Source organism: Hypomesus nipponensis, chromosome 20 (genome assembly GCF_054491055.1).
Source record: "Hypomesus nipponensis isolate SF chromosome 20, ASM5449105v1, whole genome shotgun sequence".
Lineage (NCBI taxonomy): Eukaryota > Metazoa > Chordata > Actinopteri > Osmeriformes > Osmeridae > Hypomesus > Hypomesus nipponensis.
In genome coordinates, this window is record NC_140380.1 from 5,176,044 (window position 1) to 5,190,049 (window position 14,006).

The 14,006-nt window shown below is 50.6% G+C and overlaps 1 protein-coding gene across 6 annotated transcripts in view; it reads right to left on the bottom strand.

Annotated features, from left to right (window-relative positions):
- LOC146245999 (neurexin-2-like) overlaps positions 1-14,006 on the bottom strand; it is a 109,458-nt gene that overhangs the window by 69,167 nt on the left and 26,285 nt on the right. For all 6 annotated transcript variants that reach the window (XM_084684357.1, XM_084684356.1, XM_084684358.1 and 3 more), the window contains 8 exons: positions 12,571-12,732; positions 10,645-11,089; positions 9,588-9,971; positions 8,350-8,553; positions 6,570-6,596; positions 2,447-2,566; positions 1,926-2,307; positions 957-1,147 (listed from right to left, as the gene is read on the bottom strand). In XM_084684357.1, the coding sequence (XP_084540483.1) occupies positions 957-1,147; positions 1,926-2,307; positions 2,447-2,566; positions 6,570-6,596; positions 8,350-8,553; positions 9,588-9,971; positions 10,645-11,089; positions 12,571-12,732 (1,915 nt within the window). The remainder of the gene's footprint in view (positions 1-956; positions 1,148-1,925; positions 2,308-2,446; positions 2,567-6,569; positions 6,597-8,349; positions 8,554-9,587; positions 9,972-10,644; positions 11,090-12,570; positions 12,733-14,006) is intronic.

Genomic DNA, 14,006 nt, shown 5'->3' on the forward strand with positions numbered 1-14,006 from the left:
GACTCCTGACTGGAGCCTTGATGGGCTCTCTTTTCATTCAGTTCCAGTCGTTTAGCAGCACTTTTGTGTGGGTCTGCACCCTTTGTATTTTTCATCCCCCTTACAAAAGACCCTTTTCCACCCAAAAGCAACTTATCTCCTAAAAAGGACGTTGAACTAACTCTTTCCTATCCACAAACGTCATTGTCCTCGCTAAATCCAGTGACACACGATACCACACATTGGTCGGTGTGTGTACTGACTAAAACGACTGGCCTTGCCCGGGAAACGGACCTGCAAACACTGTTGTGGGTCTGAGGTGATAAGTAAACAGTCCGTTTCGCAAAAATAAACGGTAGGCCTACATACCTCTCGCAATACAATACTGAGGCCTGCAGGTACACAGGCAGTCACAGGAACAGTACCGTACAATATGTGTCCATTTGAGACAGGGCCGCAATCATAATATACATTATTATGTATTATAATTAGGGCTGTCAAAGATAACGCGTTAATAACGCGTTAACGCAATCTCACGTTAACGCGTCGGAAAAAAATTTGTGCCGTTAACGCAGATTTCTTTTTGACCCTGGGAATCACCTGTCGTCACATGACTTTGACTGCCGACGGTAGCTGAATGATGGAGAGAGAGCTTTTAGATGGGAAATTCAATTTCAAAAAGTTGATTAAATATTTTAATCGCTTGACAGCCCTAATTATAATCATAATACATAATATTCAATTCTGGTCAAAATGTCCCCCCCAAAATATTGATATAAAAATGTAAATAAAATATAAATGTGCTACGTTACGACAGGCACGCACACTGTCTGAAATTATCATAAAAAATGAAATAATATTATATCTAAACGTAAAAATTGCCTTTTTATAACTACTAGTATTACTGATACCGGTGGTAGCAGATTTTGTCCCCCCCCCAATGTTGACTCCATGGCCACGGCCTTGATTTGGGGTACCTTTAAGGTCAAGGTGACGGGCTCCGGTAGAGTGCTGTGTCACGGTGCGCGAGTCGATCTTGAGGATGTGCACATTGCTGTCGTCCCGGGAGACCACCACGTTGTGCCACTGGTTGTCGTTGAGAGGCTTGTCGGAGTTGCCCTTCATCAGCGACGGCCCGTTGCCCAGGTCAAACACGTAATGGATGTAGCTGGCGAGAAAAAAACAGATCGACTCACTCACACGTCTGTTCTGGTGCACTTCATCTCGGTAAAGATTTGAATCATATCATTTGCCGCGAAAACAATGAACCCATTCAACCCATCATTGAACACGTCCCTGCTATGGTTAGTCTAAGACTGGTCAGGCCAAAATGTTCCGGTCAGGATAGCCCGGCTTATGAAGATGTACTTAGTAGTTGATAAGGCGCAGCACAAAGAGAGGGGGAGAAAGAGGGATGGTGAGAGATAGAGACAGACAGGAAGTGAGGCGGAGAGAGAGAGAGAGAGAGAGAGAGAGAGAGAGAGAGAGAGAGAGAGAGAGAGAGAGAGAGAGAGAGAGAGAGTACTTCCTGACTCTGGCTCACACAGTCCTGTCTGATGCCAGCAGGCTCCAGAGGGTTTAGCAGGGTTCCCTGCTGAGGCACTGCCTTCTGAGTGACGGCATTTCCATGTGAAGCTGGACGGCGGTTTGCCATCTGTGTGCCTCGTTCCTTCTTTCCCAAACTCGCTCTCTGTCGTTGTCTGACTCCCCTTCCTGCTCTCTCTCTGTAGCGCGCCGTTCATCTAAAGCAGCAATACTGTTTGTGGAACGTCATCATGGAGGGCAGATTGACCCTTCTCTACAGGTAAATATCACCAGCTGTCTGTCTTAATCAAGCAAGCTACTGAGAGAACACAGGTCGCCAGGACACAACGCCGTTCGTGTCGACTTTCAAGCTCCCCCACCGCCACTATCGTGACCTCTGACCTCACCGGGCCCACACTCACCCTTTGACAAGCTCCACCACGATGAAGTCGCTGCCGTCTCCCGCGTTGAAGAGCAGGAGGCCGTCCGGGCTGGTCGTCTTGAACTGAAAGAAGAGGTGCATGGAGGCGTAGGCCTGCAAGGTGGCCAGGGTCATGTAGCCGGCGCGCGTCACAAAGGACACGGGGTCGGCGACGATGCGCCGCATGCCGAAGCGGGCGTTGAGCTCGCAGGAGGAGATGTCGCCGTTCTTGCACTGGTCCAGGTAGGGCACGCCGTTGAAGGAGAGGGCCTGCAGGTGGCCTATGAAGTTGGAGGGCGCGGCGGTGACGAAGTGGCGTTCCGTCATGATGCCCGTCTCGATGTGGTTGAACTCAAGGCGCGTGTGAGCCCCGGTCAAGAGGCCTGCGCGGAGGGGGGGGGGGGGGGGGGAGAGACGCAATTTTTCTTGGCGTTTCTCCTTGAATTCTTTATTCCAAGAGAGGTCCGACGGCTGGAGATCGAGGGGGGGGGGGGGGGGGGTGCGGTCTCGGGCCAGTCTTACCTTCCACGGTTATGTTGTCGACGGAGAGCTGCAGGTTCTTGCCGCGCCGGACCACCTTCACCGAGTGCCACTCGTTGTCGTTGAGCTTCTGGCCGGCGAGCAGCATCTCTGGTCCTCGACCTGAGGACGTAAGAAGGTCAAATCACCCCCCTCGTATGCTAACACAGGCTTTTCATGGCACCCAAGGGATTCCTACTGCTAACCGTGTAACTCGGAACGACATCTGGATAGGAACATATGATACTTTCCTTTCACATTTCAACCCGTTTTATCTAGGCCATTTTTGAGCTAACCCTATTATTAGCACTATCTTATTTCTAATGAACTAATCTTTCATTCATCATGTCTGATGTAATGCCTTGTGATGTTGTAAAGTCCTTGTAAAACTCTAAGACAATAATCTAAGCATCCAATTAGAAACATCTACTCATTTGAAGGCATCGTGAATGGTTACATGAGATACACCAATCACAGCAAATCCACATGAACACATTTGTGCTACAACACAACCAACATCAGCCCTTACTGAATATTTAAGCCCTTTGTGAATTTCTTTAAGAAATGTCCGGAGGAATAAACACAAAAACGCCACGGTAAATGCACACCAGCTTTGCAGCTCCAGGATTGAACACACATTTCCCCCTAGTTCCGTTTTTCCGGCTTGGAAGATTGGGTTTTTAGTAAAAATAGGTCACAATGCGGAAGCTTCCCACTGCGGCACCGTCACCCCAGATCAGCAGCTCGGCAACAGGCCGACGCGGACATTCAAACGAGTTCTGACATCGCTTCGGAAGCTAATTAGCCATAGCTAAGCTAGCTGTGCCTCCGGGGATCTGTCTGTCTGTCTAATTGAGCTCGGGGTGTAGGGGACTGGCAGGGGACAAGGACAGGACACTGGCTGCGAAGCTGGGACCGGTGACACCCTTAATGGTTTTTGAACGCTCCGTCATAGAGGAAGGTAAGATCATCGGAAGACAGGAAGTTAGGGAGACCGCTAATTTTCTGGGACACAACTGGACACCCAGTCTGCTGCTTGATATGAACAATGCACTCAACCATAGCACGTCCCGGTCTTCAGGTGCTAAGACTATCTTGGGAACGAGTCTACTGTGCTTCCTTAATTCAAGAAGGACTGTTGGAAGGTATTGCATAAGCCATGACTGCTGTAGGCAATAAGTTACAGTGGTTAGGCTGGGTTTTGGAACCCTTTCTATGAAGCCCCAGTGTTGCATAACTGTTTCAAGGTATTATTTGTTTTATTGGAGCCAAAGGCGCTCATGCATACCGCATATTGTTGTGTCAATGCTCATTTTCATTTATATGAAAGAACGACAGAAGAATATTTGCATAGTTTCACAGAAATAAAACGGAGGAAAGATACAGGGCTCTGAGAGTTGCCGTGCATTCTGGTATTGGTGGGGAAGATCTGGGCCATGAAACCTACATTTTTTCCACGCCTTTATTCCCTTATTTAGCTGATCTGCTCGAGCCTGTATGGAGCTTCAAGCCAGTTAAGCTTGTGGGCGACCAGATGTGCCGATCTGGACTGAACTATGCCAGAAATGAACTGACCAGCCATCTCATTACCCTGACATCCCCCTCCTCCCCACTGACCTGGCAGAACCCCCTTACTCGAACGGGGAGGGCAGGGTCGAAGGGGTTGCCAAGAAGGCTGTGAAAAGATACACTAATCCTCGAGGTTGCTTGTCACAGAGAATAATACATCCTTGACGTACTGTCTTAAGGACCTCGAGGTATAAAAAGCAGGCTGTTGTGGTCTTATCTGTCCACGTAGTACTCCACAGACCTAATGGAACATGGTTCCCAGTGCTTTGTCTTGGGGTGGAAAGCAGTAAGCTCGGCACTGGCGCCACGCACAGTGGGAGATCTGACATCTTGGGGCGCTTGTCGTCTCAGAGTTAAGAGTGTTTTGGAGAATTCAAGCAAGGCACTGAACACTATCCATTGTTGATGCATGTCGTCCCAGTACACCATTTACATGTAGTCATTTAGCAGAGGCTCTTATCCAGAGCGACTTACAGTAAGTACAGGGACATTCCCCCCGAGGCAAGTAGGGTGAAGCGCCTTGCCCAAGGACACAACTTCATTTCGCACAGCCGGGAATCAAGCCGGGAACCGTCTGTTTAATAGCTCGATTCAATAACCGCTCAGCCATCTGCCCCCCCACTCTACTCCAGGGGTGCGGGCGACACCGTGTTCGTTCACTAAAACCCTCGATCACAAGAGACCTACTTCAGATCTTGCTACAGATCTTGCACTCAAATACACCACTCCACTGTCCTTCCCAGATGAGCACATTTGGGAAGGGGGTGTACAGTGCTGTGTGTGAAGGGGTCTGACTACAGGCTTTGAAGTGTACTGTGGCTCTCTTTAACTTTGTCCTCTCTAGCCAACCTACTAAAGGCCTGTGTGTGTGGGTGGGTGTGGGGGGGGGGGGGGGGGGGAGCCACGTATCGGGAGCTTTGAAGGGGCCCCTTTATTGGTTTCTGTTTGATCCAGAGTTCAAGAAGGGCTGATATATACAGTACATGGTTTTTAATAAGGCTACCCTCTAAGGAATGGTAGATGTTGTACTGTATAGTTTAATGAGCCAGAGGATCATTTTTGAGTTACTGTGCGCATGCTAATCAAAGCATTCGTCGTCGTTGCACATTTCTCTAAAAACAAATGGTTCGCTTTCCGACGTTAAAAAACATTTATCTTCCTATCCTGCACTTATAAATCCCAGTGTGGCGGTGGACACACTGTTCATCTGACGCCAACGTTTGCCTCTGTGTATAATTCCCATCTTTAATTTCTCGTTACGTGACCATCGGGGGGGCTTCATGGTCGTGAACATGAATATTCTGTCGTCCCAACACCTGCGAAACGGGTGGGGGGGAGGGGGGGGCATTTGGGAGCTGTGGCCAATTGCTGACATCGGTGCGTTCAATCAATTCTGCGCCACCATGTTGTCGTTCAGTGCTGTGCGGTGTTCGGCCCCATGGACAGCTCCCCCGACAGCTCCAGTCCCCCAGAATGCTCGGTCTGAAATCCCCTGCTCCATTTGTGGGCCTACTCCACATTCAAGCCTCCATCCACATAAGTGAGGCGCTGTCATGCTCTCTATACTGTAGTGCTGCCATTGGCTACACGTTGTGACAACCCACCTACAGAGTGTGCTCTGATAAACTCTCCCTCTTGGGTCACCCGCTGGCTATTATGCTACTCCGAAGGAAATAGCAAAGTCCCCTTCTAGAATATTCCAGTGCAATAAAAGTAGTCCCACCTTCCATCTGAAGCGGATTAACCTCATGTAATACAAGTACCCATTTCCCGCTCTCCCATTTATATGAATAACATGGTTTCCATTTTGATTCCCATGTACCTAGCTCAGCAGCAACAACCTGTAGAAGGTCTGCCTTGAATAGTAAAATCTGTTTAGGATGCAAGATGAGCTATGGACCAAACAGATACTGCCAGATGGTAAGGGAGCCTCTCGTTAACCACCGTTTGGTTTAACAATTGGCTAATTATGTCAATTAAAAAGTCACGGAAAATGTTAGCACCGTTACTCTTCAAAATGGGAATTTATGGCCCAATTTTGCAGTCTTGTGTTTATGGCTGGGGTGCGAGTATCACCGCCTTCGTTCACTAAAATCCTCGATCACGAGAGACCTACTTCAGATCTTGCTACTAACTCAGAGTCTCACTAAAAGGGTTGTTCTGTATTTTGGATACATATATGGTTTATAATGCACAAAAACATGGCTATGCAAACCTAAACACAAATTCTTCCCCTCAATCCTGTGTTGCGCCACAGGAAGATGTCTCCCCAGAGAGTTGAGTGTATACTGCCATCTACTGGTGACTAACTGAGTCAGCAGAGCTATTGGTGCTAATGACTGGAAGGAATAACAAACTGAAATAGATCATAGTGGAATGACTTAGTAGAATGAGAGTTGAATGACTTGCCTGTGATACAGACTTACCTGATTGGTTGGGACAGACTGAATACATAACATACAGCAGACCACCAGTATGATGAAAAACACAGCAGCATACAGAAACATGACAGTTGCAGTCTCTAAATCAAAGGGAAATAATCATAGGAGCCACTTACTGAGGTTACAGTCTATCCTGATACAATCTGGTGAGAGAGAGAGCGAGATGGTGAGATTAAAACGAAACAAACCGCCCCCCCCCCCAAAAAAAATACAAAAAAAAATAAAGGAAAAGAAGAAGACATTTTTCACATCCTTCAAGGTACATTCTGCAGACATCTGAGGGGTTCTCAGAGCCCACCATCCGGGGACAAGCTCCAGAGGCCAAAGCGCCCGTCTCCTCGCCGCGGCAACCACCCGGCCGCCCCCTCGCCAAGCAGGAGGAGCTGAGATGCGCACGCTGCGCCTACTTCTGTCTGATCCAGCGTTTTGCTGGAAACAAGCCAGGTTCGAAAGAATCGCATCGTCAAACTCTCCGCGAGTCAGAAAGGTGTGTGAGCATATGCAATGTGCTGCACCGGATTAGCTTTATTTTAGATTTTAAAACAAGTAGGACTGGGTTAAGGGAGTATGGGTAACTGCTGCTGGTTTTCCAGACATAGCCCACTTTGTATTTTTTGAAAATGTCCATTTTAGTCTTACCAACTGTGAACCATCTCTTAAAGTCCCAGACACAGACAAACAATCTGTGATTAGTACAAAACCAAGACCAAATCTTTTTTGGTTGTTGTTATTGTCGTGTGTCGTATCTTTACATCATTTCCATATCCTGTTCGCGGTGGCCAGCGGGGGTAGAGTCTGAAGGAGACGGGCGATTGGCACACACACAGCCACGCCGAAAGCCCCGGTCACCTAGCAAAGGCACGGGAGCGTCGAGCTGCAGGAACGCTCGACGTCCAACCCGACTGTGCGCTCTCCCAGGGACCCGGCCTCTCCGCGTCTTTGAAGCGAGCGTCTAAACTCTGCTCGCACGCCCCCAAAACGGAGCGTGGCGAAAGCTGCGCTGGGGCAGAGTGGCTGAGGGGGCGCACTCTGGAGCTGTCAACCATCACAGAACAGTGGATGCAGACAGCCAGGGACCAGACTCACTGTCTAACCTGCGAGGCGTGGGCTACCTCGCCACCCGGTTCACGTCGTCCCCAATTGCGTAAACTCCCTGCTACTCCTCCGACAGGACGGAAGTAGCCCTGAGTTAGGGTACCTGCAGAGGTGTAGTAGGACAACGTCTTAGAGCCCAATCGAGTGCTAATGTTTGGATTTGACGCGTCAGTGTACTATATCTATGATGGGCAGCTTCCTAGATGAGCTGGTCACGCTGACTGTCTGCTCCTGGGACTGCAGACACACAGGCCGTTGAAGGGCTGAAAGGGTTGGGATGGTTAGGACCCGACAAGGAAATGGAGAGAGAGAGGAGAGAGAAATGAACTGTGAGACAGATCGAAAGAGGGGAAGATGAGGGTGTGTGTGTGTGTGTGAGAGAGAGAGAGAGAGAGAGAGAGAGAGAGAGAGAGAGAGAGAGAGAGAGAGAGAGAGAGTGACACTGAGGGAGGGATGGAGAGAAATGGAGAAAGGTGGGACCACATAGCTTACGTGGAGAAGGGGAGGAGGGGATACTCTCTCACTGAGAAACCCAGACTCGGTGCTAGTTTAGGTTTTAGTCTTAGCATTAGCCTTGGCGTTAGTCTTGGCATTAGCCTTAGCATTAGCCTTGGCATTAGCCATGGTGTTAGCATTAGCATTAGCCTTGGCGTTAGCCTTGGCGTTAGTCTTAGCCTTGGCGTTAGCATTAGCCTTGGCGTTAGCATTAGCCTTGGCGTTAGCATTAGCATCAGCCTTGGCCCTTGCATCCATGTTAGTGTTAGCTTAGCCTCGGCGCAAGCTTTACTGTGAAAGCATTACCCAGGTTGACGGTGAGCTTGACCCTGCCTCCATCCAGCTCCAGCCTCAGCGTGTCGGCGGACTCCTGGGACGTGGTGGCCACCAGCAGCCCAAAGGCCCTCTGGGACATGAAGCGCAAGGAGACGTCCTCGGCTTCGGTGTGCAGAGTCTCCGGCATCACCACCTTGAGGAACATCCTGCCGTCGTAGCTTAGCACCGCCGCCTCTGAACGCGGGAGAGGAGGAGAAGGAGAACGACAACACACGCGGTCACATTCGGTCTCCGGCGAGGCTGACTTGTGGAATGAGAGCTCCAGGGCTCTTAAGAGATGGTGTTATTTCATTATCTTCACAACTAACAATAATGGATCAAATTGGCAAAAGACACACCATTGTACTTTTGCATTTAAATAGTGGTTTTGCTCATTTCAGGACGTTGTTTCTACTGAATTCTATCTGTAGTTTTCTGACGGAGCACTAGATGGCAGAAACAGTCTAGAGATCACCCAAGGAGAGATGTGACTTTAACCATCTCTCACATAGATTTTTATTCATCACACTCAAACACAATGAGGCTGCCATTTATATCCCTTTAACGGTATCCGGACAGAAAGGCTTCGCAATGGTCTCTCTCTCTCTCTCTCTCTCTCTCTCTCTCTCTCTCTCTCTCTCTCTCTCTCTCTCTCTCTCTCTCTCTCTCTCTCTCTCTCTCTCTCTCTCTCTCTCTCTCTCTCTCTCTCTCTCTCTCTCTCTCTCTCTCTCTCTCTCTCTCTCTCTCTCTCTCTCTCTCTCTCTCTCTCTCTCTCTCTCTCTCTCTCTCTCTCTCTCTCGTCTGTGAAAATAGTGTGACGAGGCAGAGCTGCATTAACAATGACGCACAGATACTTCCACACCCCATTCACCAGACGTCAACTCACATACTTCGGATCCACTAATAGATCGGTAAATTCTCAGACAATTTACCCCGTAAACAACTCACAACATCTTTCACATCCATTGCCATATTTACTTCCATGCACAGTACATCAAAACATCTTGCAAATGAATCTCCAATCCCTGCAGTGTCATGTCAGCCAGGACAACTTCCCTTCCTTCTCTCCCTCTCGACCTCTCCCCCTCTCTCACTCTCTCCCCCTCCTTCCCTCCATCTCCCCCCTCTCTCCCTCTATCCTCCACCTCTCTCCTATCCCTCTCCCTCCATCCTCTCTCCACCTCTCTCCCTTCATCCTCTTCCCTCCCTCCCTCACTCCATCCACTCACCGGTCTCACAGCCGGCGCCCAGGTAGCCCGTCCCGGTGCAGTCGCACACGTGGCGGTTCCAGCCCTCTCGGCACAGCCCGCCGTTGGCGCAGGTGTCCCTGCCGCAGCGGACGTGCGTCTCCCTGGTGCAGAGGCCGCTGACCCCGGTGGCGCTCTGGACCTCGGCCAGGGTGCGCAGGTCGCGGCTGCGCCCGTCGATGAACATGTCCCGCACGCAGCCCACGTAGCCCAGGTTGAGGGGCGCCGTCCACACGCCCGGGGGCAGCGGCAGGGCCTGGCGCTCCTCGGGCAGACCCCCCAGGTACATGTCCCCGTCCAGGTCGAGGATCTCGCTGCCCTCGTTGGCGGCGAAGGGGCTGCCACGGCCGTTTACCGAGATGACACCTGGGGGGGGGGGGCGCAGAGAGGGAGGGAGGGTGGGGGGAGGGAGGGAGGGAGGTTGGGGGGGGAGTGTTGGGAGAGAGGGAGGGAGAGTGGGGGGAGGGAGGGAGGTAGTGTTGGGAGGGAGGGAGGGTGGGGGGGGGGAGTGTTGGGAGAGAGGGAGGGAGGGTGGGGAGGAGGGAGTGTTGGGAGAGAGGGAGGGACATAATAATAATAAATAAAGCTCTTAAATACAACAGTGCCACAACAACTGCGAGACAGCCTTGCAAACGGGGTGAATTAGGGAAAATCTTTGTCATAAATTATTTTCCTAACAAATGACACGACCACACCATCACCGATCACAGACTTAGACTAATAAGGCCAGACATTTCTCAATGTGAGGTGGATGACGGTATAATTGGCCACTTGTGAAATAGGTTAAGGCAATTTTCAAAATGTCATACATAGATTACGGTGGCTAAAAATACGACTGTAATTAAAACTGGATATGCTCGTGTCTTTGTATGACGCCAAGGAGCAGCCAATGAGAGGGCTTCTGTGCCGGGTACAGTTCTATGCTTTCACAGGCTTATATGTATATGATAACTCCGGGGAGAGGAACCCAAGCCCCCCCCCACGGCCCCCCTTTGTGCTTCCAGTGTCACGAGATCCGTGTGGCATCTGGTCGCCTCACCTGTCCGCCCGTCTCTCTGGAAGTCGACGTGGCACCACTCGCCGTCGTTCAGCCTCTTGTTGCTGGCCTTCATCTTGATGCTGCCGGAGCCCATGTCCATGAGCAGGTACAGGAAGCCGTCCAGGAGCTCCAGGGCAAAGTAGTCGGCCCGGGGCTGGCGCTCGGCGGCGGCGGCCCCCCCTCCGGGCCCCTGGGGACGGCCGTGGCTGAAGAGCAGCAGGCCCCCGGGCTCGGTGGTGCGGAAGTCGAAGGAGATGGCGCCTGTCTTCTTGGTGTTCCACCGGGGCAGGGTGAGATAAGCGGCCGGCGTGTCGAAGGTCACGGGCTCCAGGGCGGCCACGTCCTCGCAGCGGAAGGCCAGGTCGCCGTGGACGCTGACCTTGGGGTCGCGCTCGGCGGCCAGGCGCGACAGCTCCAGCTTGAACTCGTTGTTCTTGTAGACCACCTGGGAGACGGGGAGGAGCAGACGGCTTGCGACCGTGAGTACGCTCGAGGCGGCTCTGTCGGCTCGAGCCGGGAACGGCGAAAACCGCCGAGCCGCGGCGAGGGATAAAGAAGACGGCGGACGGAAACCGAACAGTCGATCACTAAGACCGGGGGGGGGGGGGGGGGGACGACGCCTCAGAACGCCGCCGCTCCAAGGATGATGTCACGGTCCCGAGTCGCCGTGCGGGGATGGCGGGGGCGGAGGGGAAGCACAGCTGAACATGTTTTTCATTTTCACACAGGCGGCACTCAGCGTCTGAGCCGGCTGACTGACGACCAGCCTGGAGGTGTGAACCTTACTGTCTCCCGGCTGAGAATACACCAGGCGGCTCGATTTCACACTGTAGCGTCGACAGTAATTGCCTGCCCAAAATAAAACTTTGTGAGATGCCCCTCCCCCCATCTCATTTATTGATTTCTTTTACTTGCAAAATGAAAAAAAAAAAAAAAAAACATGAAAAAGAGGGAAAAAAAATATTTTGTATTTCCTACTTTGGCACAGCAGCAAACACGAATCTACGATATTGCCGCTTCCCAATTTCAGAGGATCCTCTCAATATCAGTGTCCTACTAAAAGAGGATTCTCTAAGGTACTGTATAACGTCATGAAGAATCCGGCGGAAAAGCATTTTGGGGAGCGGCAAGGTTTCCATCAAAGACGTGGACGCGATTAATCTGTGGCGGGGGGGGGGTCAACGAGATTGGCGACGGAGAGTGGAGAACGCGCGCCGGAAATCCATAGAAGGAGATCAATGTCTAAATTGGCTGTCAGGATGGTAAAGCTGGGGGATACACAAAGGCTGGCATGGTTTTAATTACAGAGCTGCTTTGGCTGAGGGACACCGAGATGTAAAGGAGAGAGAGAGGAGCCGGTAGGGAGGGGAGGGAGAAAGACAGAGAGAGAGACAGAGAGAGACAGAGAGGGCCACAAAGAAAGCGAGAGAGGGCAAAAGAAGGTCACCCGAGGCTCCGGCAGTCACTGGGGAGGGAGGCAGGGTGGTAGGCGGGCTGTGGTGGGGGGGTGAGGTGGGGTGCGGGGTGGGGTGGGGGGGCGCGACTGAGTAGGTGTAATTAATACTGCGGATTGGAACCGGTAAAGGCAGGCGGCAGAATAGCAAGTCGGCGTTCACATTCATCCCCACGTCTTATTATATAATTCAAGACCATTGAAAATTCCCATAACGTTCACGTTTTGGGAGAGGCACCATGTATGTGAGCTAAAATGCACGTCTATTACCAGTAAAACCAAAGCACTGGCAGTTTGATTGTGACGCAACACAACAATCTGTCATTCATTAGACAGTCATAACATGCGCATAAATTACCATGGCATGTTCTCTCTTTACAACAGCCCAGAACAATGAGATATGAACAATGCAAACGGTGCTATGAATACTTTTTGTGTGTTCTAAAAGGTGAGGTCCCCCGACCCAAACTCACGTCTTTGAGACAGCCCATGAAGTTGTTGCTGATGGGGGAGCCGGGCAGGTCGGCCGTGTTGGGGCTGCCCCCGATGTAGAAGAGGTCGTCCGAGCCCAGCATGGTGTAGTCCTCCTGGGTGTAGCCTGTGGTGGTGAGGAGCCCATCCACGGAGATGGTCACCTGGTAGCACCATGGGCCGAGAGAGACAGAGAGACAGAGAGACAGAGAGAGAGAGAGAGAGACAGAGAGGGAAAGAGAGAGAGAGACAGAGAGACAGAGAGGGAAAGAGAGAGAGACAGAGAGAGAGAGAGAGAGAGCAAAAGAAAGACAGAGAGAGAAAGAGAGAGACAAGTGCAAGACCAACAGACAGACAGACAACAACGATGAAACGGACCGGAGAGGAAAAAACAAACAAGCACAGGAACACACGGAGTGTGTGGAGATAGTTTGAGTTAGTAGATGAATCAAACCTTTCACAAGAGTTTGCTCGATTTTTATTTGTTATTAAGCTGAATCGGCACAGGTGTAACACTGTAGCTAGGTCCTACGGCAAAGTTGAATTAATGAGTGCAGGTTGCAGGGCCTTGCTACTCTCTGATCCTCTGCTATCATAAATTCTCAGCTGGACTGAGGAGGTATGTTTGGAGCAGATCATTATCCAGCACAAATCGAGTGGTTGAAACTGAACCCATGAATACCCCAAACTGATGATAGAGAGATGGGTCAGTTCATTAAGCAGACCACCCAAGACCGTTCCAATCAATCTCAGATCAATACACGCACACAGTCAAGGAAAATAAATCAACTGCCGAGTTGGTAGCCTAAATTCCTCACTTATTAATACAAATTAATTCTCAGTTTAGATGATGTGACCCTGTGTGTGATCCATTTAATTGAAGTTGACGCCAAAAGGAAAATGTCCATTCTAGACAGACAATAAAGCTGTATGCTATTGTATTCCACAGTGTTCTATTGAGGAATTATTTTAGTATGAAACCAAACGTCCTCATTTGTAGACTTTCCCCCAGATAAGGACATTGGAATGTTGATTAAAATTACTGTCAACCAGCTCCACACTACAAGTCCCAGGGTGCCTAGCTAAAAGAAGCATGGCCCTGCCCCCTGCCCCAAGACAATGGCCCTGTTCAGGCCAACATTCATCACTAGTCCCTGCTTCTCTATGTACTTCCCAGCCGATAGGGCAACACATTTTTATGTCTGCGTTTGCTGTTCAAGGCTGTTGCAGCGTTCAAGCTCAAATTGAGGGCACGGTTTGACAAGGGAATACGAAGTGAGAAGTGTCTGTGTATGTGTGAGGGTGTGGGTGTGCAAAGTACTGTACGGTATGCACAGTGTTGCCTGGAAAGCGGCAAAAAAAGAAACGTCGCCATCGACGGTGTGTTGACGTGTGTTTCTGGGAGTCTGTCGTCTGTTTGTGAGTCAGTGGGCGGGCG